This window comes from Linepithema humile, chromosome 6 (assembly GCF_040581485.1).
Source record: "Linepithema humile isolate Giens D197 chromosome 6, Lhum_UNIL_v1.0, whole genome shotgun sequence".
Classification (NCBI taxonomy): domain Eukaryota; kingdom Metazoa; phylum Arthropoda; class Insecta; order Hymenoptera; family Formicidae; genus Linepithema; species Linepithema humile.
This window is the reverse complement of record NC_090133.1, coordinates 27329692-27351102: the sequence shown is the minus strand read 5'-3', so window position 1 is coordinate 27351102 and position 21411 is coordinate 27329692. Positions and strand designations below refer to the sequence as shown.

At 36.9% G+C, this 21411-nt stretch overlaps 4 protein-coding genes and 1 long non-coding RNA gene across 6 annotated transcripts in view; 4 read left to right on the top strand and 1 right to left on the bottom strand.

Moving 5' to 3' along the window:
- LOC137000540 (uncharacterized) overlaps positions 1-13921 on the bottom strand; it is a 40998-nt gene extending 27077 nt beyond the window's left edge. Inside the window, exon 1 of the mRNA XM_067357491.1 lies at positions 13787-13921. Within this exon, the coding sequence (XP_067213592.1) occupies positions 13787-13889 (103 nt within the window). The 5' untranslated portion in view covers positions 13890-13921. The remainder of the gene's footprint in view (positions 1-13786) is intronic.
- On the top strand, positions 487-3846 carry LOC137000536 (A disintegrin and metalloproteinase with thrombospondin motifs adt-2-like). Its single transcript, XM_067357461.1, has 5 exons — positions 487-778; positions 881-1093; positions 1207-1937; positions 2185-2543; positions 2605-3846. The coding sequence occupies exons 1-5, from the start codon at positions 662-664 to the stop codon at positions 3165-3167; spliced, it is 1983 nt and encodes a 660-aa protein (XP_067213562.1). The 5' UTR covers positions 487-661; the 3' UTR covers positions 3168-3846.
- On the top strand, positions 4444-6323 carry LOC137000538 (A disintegrin and metalloproteinase with thrombospondin motifs adt-2-like). Of its 2 annotated transcripts, XM_067357487.1 has the most exons (4): positions 4444-4934; positions 5178-5536; positions 5596-6003; positions 6079-6323. In XM_067357487.1, the coding sequence occupies exons 1-4, from the start codon at positions 4486-4488 to the stop codon at positions 6156-6158; spliced, it is 1296 nt and encodes a 431-aa protein (XP_067213588.1). In that variant the 5' UTR covers positions 4444-4485; the 3' UTR covers positions 6159-6323. The 2 variants fall into 2 exon arrangements, with proteins under 2 accessions (XP_067213588.1, XP_067213587.1); XM_067357486.1 differs by having other exon boundaries at positions 4446-4934; positions 5596-6321.
- On the top strand, positions 6965-15976 carry LOC137000542 (uncharacterized). Its single transcript, XR_010890807.1, has 3 exons — positions 6965-7233; positions 10529-14703; positions 14873-15976. It is a non-coding gene; the product is annotated as an uncharacterized lncRNA (long non-coding RNA).
- Positions 7172-10494, top strand: LOC105671306 (A disintegrin and metalloproteinase with thrombospondin motifs adt-2-like). The gene is made up of 5 exons (XM_067357462.1): positions 7172-7432; positions 7535-7747; positions 7861-8591; positions 8835-9193; positions 9253-10494. The coding sequence occupies exons 1-5, from the start codon at positions 7316-7318 to the stop codon at positions 9813-9815; spliced, it is 1983 nt and encodes a 660-aa protein (XP_067213563.1). The 5' UTR covers positions 7172-7315; the 3' UTR covers positions 9816-10494.
- Positions 15977-21411: the final 5435 nt, after the last annotated feature.

Sequence of the window (21411 nt, the reverse complement as noted above, 5' to 3'; positions counted from 1 at the left end):
ATATTTTCTTAGTCAATCAGTAAATCCGTAACCGATTGTATTTTACTTTTAAAGTATATAATATTTATATTTAACAATATATAATATGATATTTATAAGGCTAAATTACACGCGCACAATGTTATGATCTAGTCTTTTTAAAATTGTTATTCATTAAAATTTCTTTAACGTTTGTGAATATTGATTAAAATATTTGTGAATAATGTTACACATTTTACATATCAACCATAATTCATACCGCATTTTTTAATTCCCACGATATTGCAAGGTTTATGTGAAAAATATACAATTCAAAGTCGAAAAGGAAAATACGAATATACAAGATGGACCAATAAAACGTACATACATTTTATTACCATATATTTCAACAGAATAGACAAACGATAACTTATTATTATGTATACATTTTATTAGGACACTTTGTATATGTAACAAAGAAAATATATATACAATAAGTGTCACAGGATACGAATGATATTCCTAAACGTAGATATCAGTATGTGTTTGTGCGCGATTGGAAGATACAACGAACATTGAATGCTCAGAATCTGCAGCAGCAAAAAGAGCATTATAGCGTATGTATGTAATAAGTAATTTTATACAAAAAAAAACGTTGATAAAACATTTTTAAGTACTCAAACTGACAATCGCGAGAAATAACATGTTCTTCATATTGAAATTGATGTTAGTAATATTATTAAATGAAACGTACGCGTATATCACGCAAGATGTCGAAACGATATTACTGCCAACATTGAATTCGACAAGCGCAGAGGAAGTACGTGAGTTTTATTGTGTTGCATTATATACTCATTGCTTAACGTTTCAAATATTATTCCAGAATTATTGAGACTTTTATTTATTGTTATTCAAATTGCAGATATCATTAACTCTGAAAGTTTTTGGAACACAAATTCAGTTAAACTTGCATAGGAGCGATCAAAATGTATCGTCCATGTTTAAAAAATGGAAATATGACGCAAAAAGGATCACAGAAGAACTATCGCTATTAGACGCATCAGATCCTTGCTATTATTTTCACAAAGATCATATCAGCACAGCGGCCATAAATTTTTGTCAAGAACATGGATGGGTCAGTAATACTATATAAAAAACAAATAGTTTTTACTTTCAATCTCAAATTGTCTTTGCTGTAAATATAAGCATGAACACGTAAAAACATTAACGTATTTTTTTCGAAAGTAGGAAGGATTTGTTTTTCTGAAAGATAAAACGTTGGAAATTAAACCTTTGCGGCATGACTTTGCGTCTTCGTCCTCAATCAACAATCTTTGTATTACACAAGAAATTAATATTTCATTTGGCAAGCCTCACCAAATTAAAAAATCTTTGCAATTATCTGCAGACACAAGTTTCCACAATTTGGATAATTTTAAACTGAAGCGGCGTTATGTACAAAATACACAAAAAAAATTAACTATAGAACTGGCTGTTTTCTTCGACGAAGCCGCATATCGTATCTTCATGCCATTTCTGGACAACGATGAGCAAATGTTGCATATGTTGATATTAGCGTATGTGAATAATATTCAAGCTGTGTTCCATCATCCTAGTTTGGGAGTTTCTATCGATATTTCGTTGGTATATTTGGAAATTATGAATAAACAACCGTCAAATTTGCCAGTTTACGGCGGCGACGATCTAAAACTATTGTATTCGTTCTGCAATTACATGGGAACTCTTAACCCTACGGACGACAATGATCCAGATCACTGGGACGTTGGTCTTTATCTAACCGGAATAAATCTTTGTTACACCGATCAAGGCGTAGTCGAAAATAGTACCCTAGGTATATCCAACAAAAATAGTGCGTGCAAATTATTTCAATCGTGTGTGATAGCAGAATTCGGTATTGCGGATGTTGTATCCTCGGGTTTTTCATCGTCTCTCTCTACTGCTCATGAGATCGGTCATGTGTAAGTTTTTATATAATAGTTTTTACTAGTTTTATATAATAGTTTTAGTGTAAATTAAGTATAAATATGTTTCAAAAAAATTTACTGAATTGTTTAGTTTAAAAGCAGAAAATAAACAAACCTTTTTAAGAGATTTGTTCCTTTAATTATTCAGTATGTAAATTATTAATAAATTTTAATATAAAAATATTGAGAGACAATGATCATTGCTAAGTAAAGCAAAATTAATAAGTTCTTTGTTTTATAGTTTAGGAATGCGACACGATTCCGATTATACAAAACCATGTGATACATACAAGTACATAATGTCATCTAGAAAATTCCGTCAAGGTCAAGTAACATGGTCCGAGTGCAGTCGTAATATAGCTGAAAAACTCTGGAAAACAAAAAAGTGCCTTCGAGATCGTACGAAAAATCTCGAAAACGCATATGACCATGCGCGGTATAAAAATTTACCCGGAAGACAATGGAGCGCTAAAGCACAATGTGAAATATTTTTTCGCGACAAGGATGCGAACGTCGTTTCTTTGCTTGATATATGTCAAACTTTGCAATGTGAAACGCCTAATAAAAAAGGCTTTTACTTCACGGGACCGGCGTTGGAAGGTGCGTTTCCACTTGCTGATCTCTCAAATAGTTTATGATTTAATTAATCTCATTTTTTTAGGCACTTATTGCGCACCCGGGAAAGAATGTCGCGGTGGGGAATGCGTGCCCTATCTGCAACCGCCTCTCGATTATTATGAAAATGATAACTGGAGTGAATGGAAAGAAAGCCCCTGTCGAAGTAATTGCTTGGAAAAATCTAAAGGCGTAAAAGTCAAACGACGTTCTTGCAAACATGGAATTCGCAGAACGGCGAGTTGTAAAGGACCATATTACAACGTGGTTCTGTGCGATGACTCGATACTTTGCACTAAAAATCGCACGACAGCCTCCCAGTTAGCTACCAATAAATGCATTCAAATCAACAACTATCTAAAGCATGAATTCAGTATTGAACTGGAAAGTGGGCCAGTAGTTCAGGTCCTTCATAATGTCGCAGAACCGTGGAAGGCCTGTACTGTACACTGCCGTAAAAAAGATTCACCAACTCTTTACGCATTACGCTTCGAAATGATCGGCGTTAATATGAACCCATACCTTCCAGATGGAACATGGTGTCACAATAAAGATGGCCAAGATTATTACTGCCGCCAACATTATTGTATTCCGGAAAGCTACTCTTAAGAATAATTGTCGAAAGATTATCGTGTGTGAATAAAGGTCAAAAAAGGGGAAAAATATGAAACAATCGTAAATCAGTCTAAAATAGTTGAGCAATTCGTTCGGTAGTAAAATAATATTCAAAATGTGTAACAATAATGTTACATATTCTAATATCGATCACAATTCATATTTTTTTAAATTCCACCGTTATCGCAAATATTATATGTGAAATATACAAATCAGAACTGAAAGAAAAAGATATGTGTATAGGGTGTCCCAATAAAATGTATATTCATTTTACTCCCATATGTTTTTACAAATAAAATAGATAGACGTTAACTTGTTAAATGTATATATTTTATTAGGACACCCTGTATATGTTACAGAGGAGGTATATGGTATATACAATAAATGTCACACGACACGAATTTTATTCCCACCTAGACAGTTTGTATTCTATACGCGATCAGAAGATACAACGAACATGAGAGTAGTATAACATATGTATGTATATAATAAGTAGTTGGATATATGTATAAGATGACGTTCCTTAAACATTTTTAAGTACTCAAAATTGAAAAACGAGAGAAACAATATTACTGCCGGCACTGAATTTGACAAGTGCGGAATAAATATATGAGTTTTATTGTACTGCTTTATTCATTGCTCAACGTTTCAAATAAATATTATTCGAAAATGATTAAGTTTTTTATTTATTGTTATTCAATTTGCAGATACCACTAACTCTGAAAGTTTTTGGAACATAAATTCAGCTAAACCTGCGTAGAAACGACCAAATTGTATCGTCCTTGTTTAAAGTATGAAAACATGACGCAAAAGGCATCACAGAAGAATTGTCGCTATTAAACGCATCAGATCCTTGCTATTATTTTCACAAAGATCATGTCAGCACAGCGGCCATAAATTTTTGTCAAAAACATGGATGGGTCAGTAATACTATATAAAAAACAAGTAGTTTTTACTTTCAATCTCAAATTGTCTTTGCTGTAAATATAAGCATGAACACGTAAGAACATTAACGTATTTTTTTCGAAAGTAGGAAGGATTCGATTTTCTGAAAGATAAAACGTTGGAAATTAAACCTTTGCGGCATGACTTTGCGTCTTCGTCCTCAATCAACGATCTTTGCATTAAAAAAGAAATTAATATTTCATTTGGCAAACCTCACCAAATTAAAAAATCATTGCAAATATCTGCTGATTCAAGTTTTCGTAAATTTGATAATTTTAAACTAAATCGACATCATGTAAGAAATACGGAAAAAAAATTAACTATAGAATTGGCTGTTTTTCTCGACGAAGCCGCATATCGTACGTTCATGCCTTTTCTGGACGGAAATAAAGAAATGTTGCGCATGATGATATTAGCGTATGTAAATAATGTACAAGCTGTGTTTCATCATCCTAGTTTGAGAGTTTCTATCGATATTTCGTTGGTATATTTAAAAATTATGAATAAACAACCGTCAAATTTGCCAGTTTACGGCGGCGACGATCAGAAACTATTGTATTCGTTCTGCAATTACACGGAAACTTTTAATCCTACGGACAACAATGAACCGAATCACTGGGACGTTAGTTTTTATTTAACCGGAATAAATCTTTATTATACCGAGCAAGGTGTAGTCAAAAATAGTACCCTAGGTATATCCAAAAATAGTGTGCTCGAATTCCCTGAATCGTGTGTGGTAATAGAATTTGGTATTGCGGATGCAATATCCTCGAGTTTTTCATCATCTCTCATTGCTGCTCATGAGATCGGTCATGTGTAAGTTTTTATATGATAGTTTTTACTAGTTCTATATAATAGTTTTAATGTAAATTAAGTATAAATATGTTTCAAAAAAATTTATTGAATTGTTTAATTTAAAAGCAAATAGTAAACAAACCCTTTTAAGAGATTTGTTCCTTTAATTATTCTGTATGTAAGTTATTAATAAATTTTAATATAAAAATATTTACAATAATCATTACTAAGTAAAGCAAAATTAATAATTTCTTTGTTTTAAAGTTTAGGAATGGGACACGATTCCGATTATACAAAACCATGTGATCCAAACAAGTACATAATGTCATTTGAAAAATCCCGTCAAGGTCAAGTAACATGGTCCGAGTGCAGTCGTAATATAGCTGAAGGACTCTGGGAAATAAAAGAGTGCCTTCGAGATCGTACGAAAAATCTCGAAGACGCATATGACCATACGCGGTATAAAAATTTACCCGGAAGACAATGGTGCGCCAAAGCACAATGTGAAATACATTTTCGCGACAAGAATGCGAACGTCGTCTCGTTGCTTGATATATGTAAAACTTTGCAGTGTGAAACGCCACACCGGGATGGGCATAACTTCATCGGATCAGCGTTGGAAGGTACATTATCTTACTGATCTCTTAAATACCTTACAGCTTAATTAATCTCATTTTTTTAGGCACTTATTGCGCACCCGAGAAAGAATGTCGCGGTGGAGAATGCGTGCCCGATCTGCAACCGCCTCTCGATTATTGTGAAGATGATAACTGGAGTGAATGGAAAGAAAGCCCCTGTCGAAGTAGTTGCTTAGAGAAATCTAAAGGCGTAAAAGTCAGACGACGTTCTTGCAAACATGGAATTCGCAGAACGGCGAGTTGCGAAGGACCATATTACGACGTGGTTCTGTGCGATGACTCAATGCTTTGCACTGAAAATCGCACGACAACCTCCCAGTTAACTACCGATAAATGCATTAAAATCAACGACTATCTAAAGGATGAATTCAGTATTGAACTGGAAAGTGGGCCGGGAGGTCAGGTCCTTCATAATGTCGCGGAACCGTGGAAAGCCTGTACTATGCACTGCCGTAAAAAAGATTCACCAACTCTTTACGCATTACGCTTCGAAATGATCAGCTTTAATATGGACCCATACTTTCCAGATGGAACGTGGTGTCACAATGAAGATGGCCAGGATTATTACAGCCGCCAACATTACTGTATGCCGAAAAACGAGTCTTAAGAATAATTGTCGGAAAATTATCAACGAGTGTAAAAGAAAATTGAGAAAAAAGAAACGCGTTAATTAATCTAGAATAGTTGGTCCATTCGTTTGATATGAATATTCAATAGGTCGATCTGTTAACATCCGTTTTGTAGATGTATCTATCATGCATATCTTGTTTGATGAAGAAAAGTAGACGAAAAATTTTGTCAAATTATCAGCATCTAAAATGAAATACGTCGATTAACATTATTAAAAACGTAAAAAAAAAATAGATAATAAGTAATTAATATGTTTACAAAACAATAAAATTAATAACTGAATAAAATAAAGGTATTTTCATTTATTTCATATATAATAAAAATAATTTTTATTTCGGAAAAAAGAAAGAAAATTTTATTACATAATCAAAAAATATTAAATATTATTTGGTAAAAGTATTTATTTATTTATTTATCTACTGAATTCATGAGCTCCGAATAAGTCACGATCTTAGAAATGGATAAATTACAATATATTTTCTTAGTCAATCAGTAAATCCGTAACCGATTGTATTTTACTTTTAAAGTATATAATATTTATATTGAACAATATATAATATGATATTTATAAGGCTAAATTACACGCGCACAATGTTATGTTCTAGTCTTTTTAAAATTATTATTCATTAAAATTTCTTTAACGTTTGTGAATATTGATTAAAATATTTGTGAATAATGTTACACATTTTACATATCAACCATAATTCATACCGCATTTTTTAATTCCCACGATATTGCAAGGTTTATGTGAAAAATATACAATTCAAAGTCGAAAAAGAAAATACGAATATACAAGATGAACCAATAAAACGTACATACATTTTATTACCATATATTTCAACAGAATAGACAAACGATAACTTATTATTATGTATACATTTTATTAGGACACTTTGTATATGTAACAAAGAAAATATATATACAATAAGTGTCACACGATACGAATGATATTCTTAAACGTAGATATCAGTATGTGTTTGTGCGCGATTGGAAGATACAACGAACATTGAATGCTCAGAATCTGCAGCAGCAAAAAGAGCATTATAGCGTATGTATGTAATAAGTAATTTTATACAAAAAAAAACGTTGATAAAACATTTTTAAGTACTCAAACTGACAAACGCGAGAAATAACATGTTCTTCATATTGAAATTGATGTTAGTAATATTATTAAATGAAACGTACGCGTATATCACGCAAGATATCGAAACGATATTACTGCCAACATTGAATTCGACAAGCGCAGAGGAAGTACGTGAGTTTTATTGTGTTGCATTATATACTCATTGCTTAACGTTTCAAATATTATTCCAGAATTATTGAGCCTTTTATTTATTGTTATTCAAATTGCAGATATCATTAACTCTGAAAGTTTTTGGAACACAATTTCAGTTAAACTTGCATAGGAGCGATCAAAATGTATCGTCCATGTTTAAAAAATGGAATTATGACGCAAAAAGGATCACAGAAGAACTATCGCTATTAAACGCATCAGATCCTTGCTATTATTTTCACAAAGATCATATCAGCATAGCGGCCATAAATTTTTGTCAAGAACATGGATGGGTCAGTAATACTATATAAAAAACAAATAGTTTTTACTTTCAATCTCAAATTGTCTTTGCTGTAAATATAAGCATGAACACGTAAGAACATTAACGTATTTTTTTCGAAAGTAGGAAGGATTTGTTTTTCTGAAAGATAAAACGTTGGAAATTAAACCTTTGCGGCATGACTTTGCGTCTTCGTCCTCAATCAACAATCTTTGTATTACACAAGAAATTAATATTTCATTTGGCAAGCCTCACCAAATTAAAAAATCTTTGCAATTATCTGCAGACACAAGTTTCCACAATTTGGATAATTTTAAACTGAAACGGCGTTATGTACAAAATACACAAGAAAAATTAACTATAGAACTGGCTGTTTTCTTCGACGAAGCCGCATATCGTATCTTCATGCCTTTTCTGAACAACGATCAGCATATGTTGTATTTATTGATATTAGCGTATGTGAATAATATCCAAGCTGTGTTCCATCATCCTAGTTTGGGAGTTTCTATCGATATTTCGTTGGTATATTTAAAAATTATGTATAAACAACCGTCAAATTTGCCGGTTTACGGCGGCGACGGTCAGAAACTATTGCATTCGTTCTGCAATTACGTGGGAACTCTTAATCCTACAGACGACAATGATCCAGATCACTGGGACGTTGGTCTTTATCTAACCGGAATAAATCTTTGTTACACCGAGCAAGGCGTAGTCAAAAATATTACTCTAGGTATTTCTAACGGAAATAGTGCGTGCATATTATGTCAATCATGTGTGGTAGCAGAATTCGGTATTGCGGATGCTGTAACCTCGGGTTTTTCATCGTCTCTCACTGCTGCTCATGAGATCGGTCATGTGTAAGTTTTTATATAATGGTTTTTACTAGTTTTATATAATAGTTTTAGTGTAAATTAAGTATAAATATGTTTCAAAAAAATTTACTGAATTGTTTAGTTTAAAAGCAAAAAGGAAACAAACCCTTTTAAAAGATTTGTTCCTTTAATTATTCAGTATGTAAATTATTAATAAATTTTAATATAAAAATATTGACAATAATCATTGCTAAGTAAAGCAAAATTAATAAGTTCTTTGTTTTAAAGTTTAGGAATGCAACACGATTCCGATTATACAAAACCATGTGATACATACAAGTACATAATGTCATCTAAAAAATCCCGTCAAGGTCAAGTAACATGGTCCGAGTGCAGTCGTAATATAGCTGAAGAACTCTGGGAAACAAAAGAGTGCCTTCGAGATCGTACGAAAAATCTCGAAGACGCATATGACCATGCGCGGTATAAAAATTTACCCGGAAGACAATGGAGCGCCAAAGCACAATGTGAAATATATTTTCGCGACAAGGATGCGAACGTCGTCTCGTTGCTTGATATATGTCAAACTTTGCAATGTGAAACACCACACCGGAATGGGTATAACTTCATCGGATCAGCGTTGGAAGGTATATTATCTTACTGATCTGTTAAATATCTTACAGCTTAATTAATCTCATTTTTTTAGGCACTTATTGCGCACCCGGGAAAGAATGTCGCGGTGGAGAATGCGTGCCCAATCTGCAACCGCCTCTCGATTATTGTGAAGATGATAACTGGAGTGAATGGAAAGAAAGCCCCTGTCAAAGTAGTTGCTTGGAGAAATCTAAAGGCGTAAAAGTCAAACGACGTTCTTGCAAACATGGATTTCGCAGAACGGCGAGTTGTAAAGGACCATATTACAACGTGGTTCTGTGCGATGACTCGATACTTTGCACTAAAAATCGCACGACAACCTCCCAGTTAATTACCGATAAATGCATTAAAATCAACGACAATCTAAAGCATAAATTCAGTATTGAACTGGAAAGTGGGCCGGTAGTTCAGGTCCTTCATAATGTCGCGGAACCGTGGAAGGCCTGTACTATACACTGCCGTAAAAAAGATTCACCAACTCTTTACGCATTACGCTTCGAAATGATCGGCGTTAATATGGACCCATATCTTCCAGATGGAACATGGTGTCACAATAAAGATGGCCAAGATTATTACTGCCGCCAACATTATTGTATTCCGGAAAGCTACTCTTAAGAATAATTGTCGAAAGATTATCGTGTGTGAATGAGGGTCAAAAAAGGGGAAAAATATGAAACAATCGTAAATCAGTCTAGAATAGTTGAGCAATTTGTTCGGTAGTAAAATAATATTCAAAATGTGTAACAATAATGTTACATATTCTAATATCGATCATAATTCATATTTTTTTAAATTCCACCGTTATCGCAAATATTATATGTGAAATATACAAATCAGAACTGAAAGAAAAAGATATGTGTATAGGGTGTCCCAATAAAATGTATATTCATTTTACTCCCATATGTTTTTACAAATAAAATAGATAGACGTTAACTTGTTAAATGTATATATTTTATTAGGACACCCTGTATATGTTACAGAGGAGGTATATGGTATATACAATAAATGTCACACGACACGAATTTTATTCCCACCTAGACAGTTTGTATTCTATACGCGATCAGAAGATACAACGAACTTGAGAGTAGTATAACATATGTATGTATATAATAAGTAATTGGATATATGTATAAGATGACGTTACTTAAACATTTTTAAGTACCCAAAATTGAAAAACGAAAGAAACAATATTACTGCCGGCACTGAATTCGACAAGTGCGGAAGAAATATATGAGTTTTATTGTACTGCTTTATTCATTGCTCAACGTTTCAAATAAATATTATTCGAGAATGATTAAGTTTTTTATTTATTGTTATTCAATTTGCAGATACCACTAACTCTGAAAGTTTTTGGAACACAAATTCAGCTAAACCTGCGTAGAAACGACCAGATTGTATCGTCCTTGTTTAAAGTATGGAAACATGACGCAAAACGCATCACCAGAAAACTATCGCAATCAAACGCATCGAGCCCTTATTATTATTTTCATAAAAATCATGTCAGCACTGCGGCTATGAACTTTTATCAGGAACTTGAATGGGTCAGTGGTACCATTCAAAAAACAAACGGTTCAAAAATTATTATATTTCTACTTTTAATTTTAATTTCTCTTTGTTTTATATATAAGCTTGGCACGCAAGAAAACAAATACATATTTTTTTAAACTAGAAGGAATTCGTTTTTCTAAAAGACGACATATTGGTAATTAGACCTTTGCGAGATGATTTTATGTCTTTCTCCTTAATCAACAATCTTTGCGTTAAAGAAGAAATTAATATGGCAAAATTCTAATTGTAATTTGCCATTAGAATTTTGAATTTGAAATACTTTGTGCATTGAATCTAAATATATATTTTGCTTTTATATTGGGAAAATAACAGAATGGTTTGATTATAGAGCTTGCATAATTTCCTCTCGCGCGATAGATCCTCCACATATCTCGCTGTCACCGCACGCTGGCATTCAATGCGCGATCAAAGAGGTATAATACGAACGATCGGAATTCATTGTTCATAATGCCTGCGAAAATTCTCACGTTCAACTGACCTTTCCCATTTTCTTAATCGATATCTGTGCTGGCGACAGTTTTATCAGAAAAGGAACTTGGCGTAGAAGAAGTTCTCACCCAGCAAACAGCTAACCAACACAGTAACATAACATCAATGTTATAATTTCCCACTCAGTAATATAATAAATAGTTACGTACAAGACATATTGCGGTAACGTTTATTGAGTGGGAAATTATAATATTGATATTATGTTATTGTTGGTTAATGTTTGCTGAGTGGACACGTGCGATTTTTGCGGACACTCTACGCAAATTGTATAAGTATGCGCTCGTATGTGCTCGTGTGTCAAGCTAGGGCATTGATATTGCGTTCATGAATGTTGACGTTAACTTCACGGTGAATGTGTATGATACAGCGAACGCTTGAATTAGTATCGCGATGGTCTATCAAACGTCGGCGCGGCCTTAATAGGAAATATTTGCTCATCGCGCGCATAATTGAATATTGATTAATTAAAGGGGCGACGAACGCTGCCCGATCGACCGACCACTTGTTTATTATGTACTTGAGCTCGATCAACTGCGGATTGAAATCGGATTGCCCTATATAACGCTGAAAAACTACCGGCCGTTCAGAATCCGTCCGGACGGATGGCGCAAAATTGACAATGACGACGCTTCAACGCGGTGAGTGTGACATTTCAATGAAATTCAATCACACAATCGTGAAAACAATAAGAACATATGTTCGCTGTGATGACATCGTTTATAAAAATAAATTTTTACGCGATAAATAAATAAAGATAAAATAAAACTTGATAGTGCAATATTATTTTATCGATAAAAGTGCGATATTATTTTATCGATAAACGTGAAAGTCTATCAATATAACATATTCGTAAAGTGAAAGTGTGCTAAAGAAACATTTCGACGTGCGGGAAAAAGTAGAAAGTTTATGGGACACCAAAAATCAAAATTTAATTATTCGAAAGCCAATACGTTTCGCTCAATCGTATCTCGTTTGCGTAATCGAGCCGACTGTATCAGCAAATATCAGCGAGTACCAAATCAATATCTAACGAGCCACCGGTAATCACCGGTGTGTGAACGAGCGACGTAACGATTATGCGTTTCACGTATCTTTGCTGGCAATTTATGTTTGATGCGCAGGTCTCAATTATTTACATCATAATGTGTTACGTACACATTGTGATGTTACTGCCGTTCATGCTGGGACAAACGCGGCGATTCAAATATAACTTTCAATTGATTTTTAAACAATGATTTAGAGATGAAGCATAGCAATTCTGATTATTTAACGAAGAGAAACTTTTCCATTTTAAGAGCGATTAAAAAGAAAAGTTGTGAGAAGTTTTAAAAGTTTTGTAAAAGTTTTATATATCACGAAGTGATAATAATTCAAGGACGCATGTGCGGTCTCTATTAGCATCTTTTATGCGTTCGCGCGTAGGCGGTTTCTTCATTTAGCAATTTACCTTTCCAATCGCTTGCTGGTGAAGAAATCGCGATCGAGGAAAGTATTTCTGTGTTCGGTGCACCGGGAAAATGTGCAAAAAATTCCGCGCTCTCTAAATAGCATAGTTAAGAACACGTGAGAAAAAGAGAGCATGATGTTGAACTCTGCATCGGCAAAGTGCGATGTGTGTGTGTGCAGATCTCGCTATAAACGAAACCTACGCATTATCCTAGCTGACGTCACTATCCCGTAATACTCACCTGTCAAATATCGATTCACGCGGATTCGAGATTCTCGAGAAAATCGCTTTATATGGTCGGCGAGACACTTGTTTGGGAAATGTCTCTTTATTTCATATTTTTTAAGATCAGCGAGACTGCGATATGACAGCTGTAGAGACAGAAAGAGAGAGAAAGGAAGCGTAATTTTCCGACGTTAATTACTCCGACGACGATCGCGGTGAAAGTTTTTCCACCTCGACTCTCGCGTTTTACTTAAGTTTTACTCTATTGAATTTTCCACTCGGGAAATAAAATCTCCGAGAATCTTGAAATTGAAATAAGTTTTCCAATGTTATAATAATATAATCGTTATTTAAATGTCGCGTTTGCGTTTTGCCGAGTTGTATGCGACACAAAACATTATTCTCTCGACCGTGTTCTATTTAATGTCACACATGGAATGACGACACATTTTTCACGCGAGTCGCCGACTGAAAGGATCTTTTTTCGTCCTCATTGAGTAAAAATAGACTGTAGAATCGCCGGCCGTCAAAGCCGTCGGAAAAACTGTCCGGCTCGTGGCACAATTTTGCATGCAATTTTTAATGCGAGACGCGGCGAGAGAGGACCTGTGCTACTCATTGTTACGGAGAGAGAAGCTGCGGTGATGCACGTAGGTGGTTTGCACTGGAAAACACGCTCGTACACGTGCCGCAACGCGCATTATTATCTTTACGCGTGCCAACAAGAACTTCGATTCGCGGGAAATATGTAAAGCGCATAGTGAAACACGCAAGAATTAAGCTGCTTAAAACTTAGAAAGAAAGAAAAAAACGTTTCTTCTTTCGCGCAAAATTCAATTATAGAACGTTCGCCCACCTGGCTCATATACGTTGTCCTCATTTCTCTTGTAAATAGTGGGCTTGGCGCGCGCTGTGACAATCGCAGCGACGACGCAGAGGACAATCCAGAAGATCTTCATGTTCGATTCGACGATATACTGCACACAGTCCTGGAGCGAAATGCAAAAAGAAATTCTCCGCACAGTTTCGATACCTCGCGCGACGATACTCAATGCGGCACTACGCTCGATGCCCGCCCGCTGTGGACCGAGGCAGATGAAAACATTTCGCCGCGAGTGGGGAAACATGGGAATAAGGGAATTGGCGCAATCCGCGGAAGATATCGCGGTTGTGTGATAGTAAATGCGCCGTGTAAGTCGTGGCAGGCGGGTGGGTAGACGAGGAGAAGAATAAAAGAGAACGAAATTGAAAAGAAAAGAAAAGAAAAAAAAGAGAATGGTGCGGATAACACCGTTGCACCATCATCGCACAAACATCGCCTCCTTTCTAGCGTGCGAGAACGCGTGAAAGTCTGACTTTTGCCGGCAAAGGTGTTACTGCATCGCGCTGCCTGATCTGGATCGATCCTTATCTACTATGCGAACGAAGAAATTCGTTTCTTTTAGTTTCTCTCGCAGGAAAAACATTTCCCATTCTTTTCAGAATTTTCTAAAACGTTTAGAATCTTCTCTGATTTTTGCATCTTTTTTTTTTTAGATTTAACTTAGCTGTAGAATCTTTTTCAGGCGAATAAACAGAGAGATTACTTTGAACGAAGTTACGAGACGACACGCCCACGACTTATTTCGCTCGAAGGTGAACCGCGACAGAAGCAAGGTGCTCGTGAGCCAAGGAGCGTCAAGGATTTGTATTAATCATACTTTACATACGTCAGTCGCCGCGTGATATATGTATATAGAAGTCAATGCAGATATATATAGATAATAAGGAAAAGTACGGTGAATCAAATTTTTTTCACTAAAAATATGTTTATGCAATATTCTCTATAAATGTAGAGATATACATAATATAAGCACATAGAATATAGCTATATCTCTATATTTTAATACGATTTTATTGAGAACGGAAATTCAATTCAACGGAGTCAATTTATTTTTTATAGCGAGAAGAGTGCAGTCAGAAAAAAAAATAAAAAGGAAGAATTAGTGCTAATTGCACATAATTTAGTGGTCGACGTGGCAAGAACACAATCCAGTGGCCTGACAATGGAAACTGGGTTAAAAAGTGAAAGGATTCAGATTGAAGGAGGAACGGCTGTAGAGCTCTATTCGGGCTTTCTATTCACCGAACGACAGTTTTGTGATACCTACGGCGTCTCCTCTCCTTTCCACTTTTTCATGCTGAAAGCAAAAAAAATTAGAAGCGACTTCGGAAACGGGCATCGTGTCAGCAGAAAAGAAGTCGAATCTTTCTTTTTCTTTTCCTTTTCAGCCACGATCTTCTTACCACGTAACGTGAAGAGGAACGATCGCCGAAGACATCGAATTACGAAGCCACACTTCTCGTCGACCGTCAATATCAAAGAATTATTTATTTTTAAAATTGAATATGATGTTAAGGGATTTAAAATGAATTTAATGGCAGTAAGGAAAAATAAGAGTTTAAATCACAGTTGTTGATAGAATTTAAATAATACACGAACAATCATGATTTAAGCTTTTATCAGCTCTTTATTTTGAATTAATAGTCCTTTAAATTGATTTATGAAATTCTGTTACGACAAAAAAGCAACGAGAAGAGATTCTAACGTAAAAATTCAATACCTCATTCTTTATTTCTAAACATGGAATCGTAAAAAGTACTTAAAAGTCAAAGTGTCATTGATGTTTTTGCGAGCGCGTCAAGTGATACAATAAAGGTGAGAAAAGATCGAGCCTGTTCGCGGACGAGAAGACCATTATCGATGACGATCGTGCCTACCAAATGGTCGGGAATATGTTATTGCCTTTTTTCCATCGGAACAAGTAATCGAATGGAGGAAAGAAAGGAAAGGTGGGGGAAATGCGAGATATCGGTCGCGAGCGAAATTGCTCTGCGGAGATATTCAATAACTTGCACGCACGTGCCCCGGGCAATCGTTATGCCCGCCGTTATCTACACCGGATCCTTCTTCTTACTGCTTATTACACGATTTCCGAGCGCATTTTATTATGTAAATACGCGAAACCTGCAAACATGCTTGTCTATAAAAAAGAGTTTACGATTTAAAATCGGAAAATCGATAAAATTACATTTGGAGAACCTTTCAAATAATTTGTTCCAATATAACTTCCAAATAATAATTTAACAGTACTTTTACAACTTGTAATTTTATTAAAAAAAAAAAATTGAAGTTACTTCAACCGTGAAGAAATGCGCGAATCAATCGATCTCACGGTTATGTGAGATCTAGAAAAGTGGTCGTTCAGTCGGAATTTTACACGAGTATGCACTTAGTGGCAACACAATGGACACGATGACTAAGCCGCATTTCCGGCCTGGGGAAAGGAATCCACCCTCGCGAGTGAACGCGCCGAGAATACGCCACGCGACCCTTACGAAAACAGAGACGTTTGCCGGCATCAGTTGATACACTCGCGTGTGTGAAATATTTTTTCACCATCGAAATGGTAAGCACTGTGTCGCGCGATTGTGCATAATAGATGCGAGAATTGCGCGTCTTGTCGAGACAGATAACTGCACGCAGAGTTTTGCCGGGCCCCTCTGCAGACTCGCGCAGCGTGGTTTCAAGCCAAAAGAGGGCAGAAGAGAGCAGAAGAGGGAGCGTAAGAAGGGCCGCGGTACGCACCCCTTGCCGAGTCTTACCGTGTTAATTGCAAGTACTTCCCTCGGGGTACCGCAACGGATATATACGTACATTCGTGCCCGTCTGCAAGGGACGACTCGCAGCTCAACACCCCCATTTTCCCTTTCAATGCTCCGCGCACGGGTCCTTTCATACCTCGCCGCTGGTTAAAATATTAGGATTTCCCTGAGGTCTTCTGCACAGAAAGAGAGAAAGAGAGAGAGAAAGAAAGCGCCCACCCTCGCCATTCCCCGTGTTCTCGTCGCTCGAAAGTCCGAATCTCAAAGCCTGCTCTCCCTTATTCGCGTGCTCGACTTCACGTGTATGCATGAGCAGATACGCACATACGAGGGTGAATTGTTCCTCTCTCTCTCTCTCTCTCTCTCTCTCTCTCTCTCTCTCTCTCTCTCTGTCTCTCTCTCCGCTGGTCTACAAGCATCCCTGTGTCTACAAAAGGAATTTACATTTTACGAGGAATACGAAATGCATTGAAATTACAATTGCTTATGTGTGATGAAATATTCGCACCTCGGTAATTTTCGAATAAGATACTTCGCAAATATTCACTTCGATCGATGGAGCAGCTATTCTAAATCTATCTGAAAAGTTTTAATTTTTTTTAGCATTATTCACTTTTTTGTTTATTATACATTTTTTTACTACGTTTAGCCTGAAAACAGTGATTTATTCGCGTATTTATTCGAATGAAACATAGTCTTTTTTGTAAAGAAAAATTCAAGAAATAAAAAATCGATCGATTTTCCATATGATTTCGTGTATATCCAACATTATAATCGTAGCAGAAGGAAAACTTGTGAAAGAGAAAACGCGAACGTTTTCGCAAAGTAGTCGGAAGTGGGTTGCTAGACGAGTTGTCCTCTTGGTAAATTTAGTTCAGCGAATGCAGCAGATGTATCGCGGTGACACAGATGCCGGTCAATCCGACCCGCGAGAAGTCAGACCGTTAATTATTTCTGAAGCTCTTGCGGATATTAGCGACGCCTTGGTGCTCTGGGACTCTGCGTTCATATTATTGTGTCAAATGCGCGCACACGCCCAACCTCGGCGCGGTACACCCTCCGTGATTTACCACACTCGGGAGTCCATATATACGAAGTACACGCTTAATAGAGATCGTATTTAACAGCTATATAAATCAAACCGCGCTATGTATTCACCGCCGACGTGTTTAAATGCATACGCACTTCGGGGCTTCGAGAGTGGGCGCGCTCGCACGTTGTCAAATGTGAGATTGGAGGTGTTCGACGCGGCGGAAGAATCGTCTTAAAGTGACGAGCGTTTTTTTTTCTTTTTTGTGGGGAAAGCGTTCATTGCGTACAGGCGCACAATGCGCGGAGTACAACGACCTTCGTGTCTTGAAAATTTAATCACCCGACGTGCTGCAGGGTCGATCGTAACTTCCCCGGAAAATTTCACACGCCGCCACGTCGGGATTTAATCCGCCGAGTTGACAGTGCGGATAAACCGGTGTCTGTACCACTCTAGCGAGATATTCATCTCCCGGCATGTTCCGGATATCCCTACTGTCGCCGCAAAATTGTCGGATTAATCTCGACTATATCCGGTCGAATATTTGACGAATCCCCTATGTGTGTCCGAGCCAATAACTTGCATGTAGCTCTTTTTATTCCGTCCCCAGGATGTTCCTTTTTTTTCTTTGGCGAATTTCCAGCCGAAGCGGAGCCGCAAATTCTCGCTTACGATAATTCGACCGTGCGTATTTATGACAATTATCTGGTCCTGCGCTGCAGAGGACAGTAAAGGGACGTCTATGGCTGGCCAATTAATCGCTTGTACTTGAGCTGTCAGAACCCGAAGCCCGCGCCCCTAGTGCTTAACTTCATATTTGTGTCTAGGATACCTGCAGAGTGCAGATAGCGTAAGACCAAGCGTAACGTATAACCAGCTCCGTGATATAATAGACTTCCGGTCTGTGTAGGATATATCTATCGAAAATTTGCAAGGTTCGCTATCGTTTAATAATTGCTTCTAAGAAAATGTTAATTTAATTCGCGATTCATTTGTATACAATTAATTGATTCATCGCGTTAATTATTTACGAACCACATTATTGTTTCTAAGAGAAATCTGAACTCACCCTGGATTCACGCTGCTTTTATTCGGCGTATCAGACGGAATTTTGATGAGCATGGAATACGCCGATTATGCACGGATTATACCGGCGTTCTTTTGACGTTTTCTTCTGGCGAATTAATTCATAAACAGAACAGCGTGCTGTCGCTGTCTGCTTGATTTAATCACGTCAGTTTATAATAATATTAACTATCAACGAAGGGAGATGACACTGGAGATTCTTTTCAAATAATTTAGAAAAATAAATTTATTAACTGCTTTTAAATAATCAAATCTCTATTCGATCAATTCGATCTTCGGCTCTATAAATTCGACTGACAGCGGATATAATTTCTACATCGTTTCCGCCGGTGCGGGAAAATTTGTTACGCAAAAAAAGTACGATCGAATTATCGATCGGGTTTGAACGATGGCTTGTTAGTTCGAGTTGAACCACCTCGTAAGAAGCCATTCCCAGGAGTTTTCCGGTGTCAGACGCTTCCTATGTTCCTTTCTGCCTCTAAATATCTATCGATCCTAGACACCCCTCGCACCACTTCCTCTTTGTACGCCACCGACCGTTATCCCTCCCTCCCTCCCACCTTCTCACTCATCCACAATCTCGCCTCTTTGTCATACTGTCACTTTCTCGCTCGCTCATCGACTGATTTACAGGGTGGTTCACTTAATTCGCTCTCCTTCTTACTCTACTCCTCGCTTTTTTATTCGAACAAGAGTGCAAAGTATAAAATAATAATTTGTCAAATCTATATTAACTACGCTCAAATCTGGTAAAAGAAAAATAAGATTTATTCTTTTCAAGAAAAATAAAGAAAGTAATTAAACGCAAAGTCCTCTTTCCGTTTTGTCAGGTTAAAGTAATTCGAGCATTTCTCCGGAGCAATTTATCAGAATTGCCAAGCGTTTATAAACGTTATATTTGAATTGAATGGATCACCGTGTATATTGCACTCACACCCCTTTACAGGTCGTCACGCTACGGAGCGGGTAATTTATCTTGCATATTTATACACGCGCCTCATCGAGAAAAGTGCCTACATTAAATGCTTCTCCTCTCTCCCTCCTTCTTACCATCCCTCTCTTTTTCTCCAAAAGAATTAACCTCGTTTAATAGATTCGTGCGACGATGAAGAGGAACCCTTCCTGTCCCTTTCGGACAATTCGTTTGCATGATCAAAATGGGATTATCTTTAGTTACCCGAGACAATTGAGCTAACCGATTTTTTTTTTTTTTACATGCTTCATGTCGTAGTGTTGGCGACACGCACGTCGGAAAATTGCTGGGAAAAAATTGATATGAATGTCGGATGAATTATTGAATGGTAACATTGGTGTGAACAATTCATATTAAATAATTGGTAATTCATGTTACTGTATCGAGTTCAAGGGGAAGATATGAGTAGGACCCTTTCGTGAATAATTAAGCCAATAAATGATTAATCAACGGCCATGCTGTCTGGCTTATCCTGTCTGATTCTACTATGAATAATACATGACGTCTGTCGGAAACTTCAACGCACTTCTGACTCCGTTACCGGTAAATGTCACGTACGTATGATCGTGCCATCTCAAATGCTTTTGATGTTAATGTTATAACAACTTTTAGCATTCACATGCAGTTGTAAGCGTAATGGCATTACGTGTGAGATTATACACAGCGAATTTGAAACTGCATCCCGAAATTCTTGCGCAAAGTGTCGTGCGTAAGATGAAAGGTAAACAATTATTTCACATTTAATGCTTAATGTAATAAGTATTTTCATGTTAATTTTTTTTTTTTTTTTTTTTTAGAAAATAACGTGCATTACGCCGACGCGCAAAAAGTAATTTAAATCCGTGTTTAAGTTGACAACTCCTCGACTTGCACTGCGATTAAAGTGCCGAGCGAGGTACATTAATGACATTGGTACGCAGCCACGGCATTCCATTTCTGTCGCCGGCAGAAGAATCACATTTTACCATTCAACTAAATGGAAACGACTCTTTCTTTACGGGATGACAATGCAGCTGCGGCTCCACCGCCGAGGTATTATTGCTCATTCCGAGCGACCAATGAAAAGTGGAAAATGTTCGGCGCAATTTTAACCGTCAATTTATCAGGCTCAATTAAGCACACACGCTGTCAAAGAAATAACGAGCAAAGTTACGATCTATGCGAAAGGGATTAGACGTTATTAATTATGCAGAAGCCTCGCCAGTAATTATTATATTCTTGGATTAATTTTTCGCGAGCAATTAAACTAGTTACTGAAAAGTGAGGAAGGAAAGTAAATCTTTATTTAATACACTAATAGCAAAAATAATGTATTTTTAGAGAAGCACCTCGCAGCAACACTCTTCCTCTGTATTCCTTTGCAAACTGATTTCAAAAGAGGATTGTACGAAGATAAAAAAGTGTGAACTTTGAAAGTTAATCCGAAATATAATAAATCACTGTGCGATCGGAAGGATGGTGCGGAAACAGGAGACTATTTGCGCCCTCTAATACGATAAAATTAACACCAGAAGAAAAAGGAGCTGTGAAACACCCTCGCACGATGTAGAACCCACTCAGCCACGGGAAAGCACAGACCAGAACCGACGATCATCTTTGTACCGACGGTGGTGGCGGCGTCGGCGCCACCCCCCGTGTAATCACACCCGCCGCCACCCCACGAGGATAGACACGCGGCGGCTCTCTCTCCGCCACGCTCTTTCCCAGAGCCCGAGTCTGACACCCTCGTCGCCGTCATCGTCGGTGG

Bases quoted from the DNA above. Each gene is read 5' to 3' on its own strand.
- LOC105671306 (XM_067357462.1), top strand. From the start codon at position 7,316: ATGTTCTTCATATTGAAATTGATGTTAGTAATATTATTAAATGAAACG. The intron at 8,592-8,834 runs GTAAGTTTTTAT...TTTGTTTTAAAG, and splicing joins GCTCATGAGATCGGTCATGT to TTTAGGAATGCAACACGATT. The intron at 9,194-9,252 runs GTATATTATCTT...TCATTTTTTTAG, and splicing joins CATCGGATCAGCGTTGGAAG to GCACTTATTGCGCACCCGGG.
- LOC137000538 (XM_067357486.1), top strand. From the start codon at position 4,486: ATGCCTTTTCTGGACGGAAATAAAGAAATGTTGCGCATGATGATATTA. The intron at 4,935-5,177 runs GTAAGTTTTTAT...TTTGTTTTAAAG, and splicing joins GCTCATGAGATCGGTCATGT to TTTAGGAATGGGACACGATT. The intron at 5,537-5,595 runs GTACATTATCTT...TCATTTTTTTAG, and splicing joins CATCGGATCAGCGTTGGAAG to GCACTTATTGCGCACCCGAG.
- LOC137000536 (XM_067357461.1), top strand. From the start codon at position 662: ATGTTCTTCATATTGAAATTGATGTTAGTAATATTATTAAATGAAACG. The intron at 1,094-1,206 runs GTCAGTAATACT...TTTCGAAAGTAG, and splicing joins TTTGTCAAGAACATGGATGG to GAAGGATTTGTTTTTCTGAA. The intron at 1,938-2,184 runs GTAAGTTTTTAT...TTTGTTTTATAG, and splicing joins GCTCATGAGATCGGTCATGT to TTTAGGAATGCGACACGATT.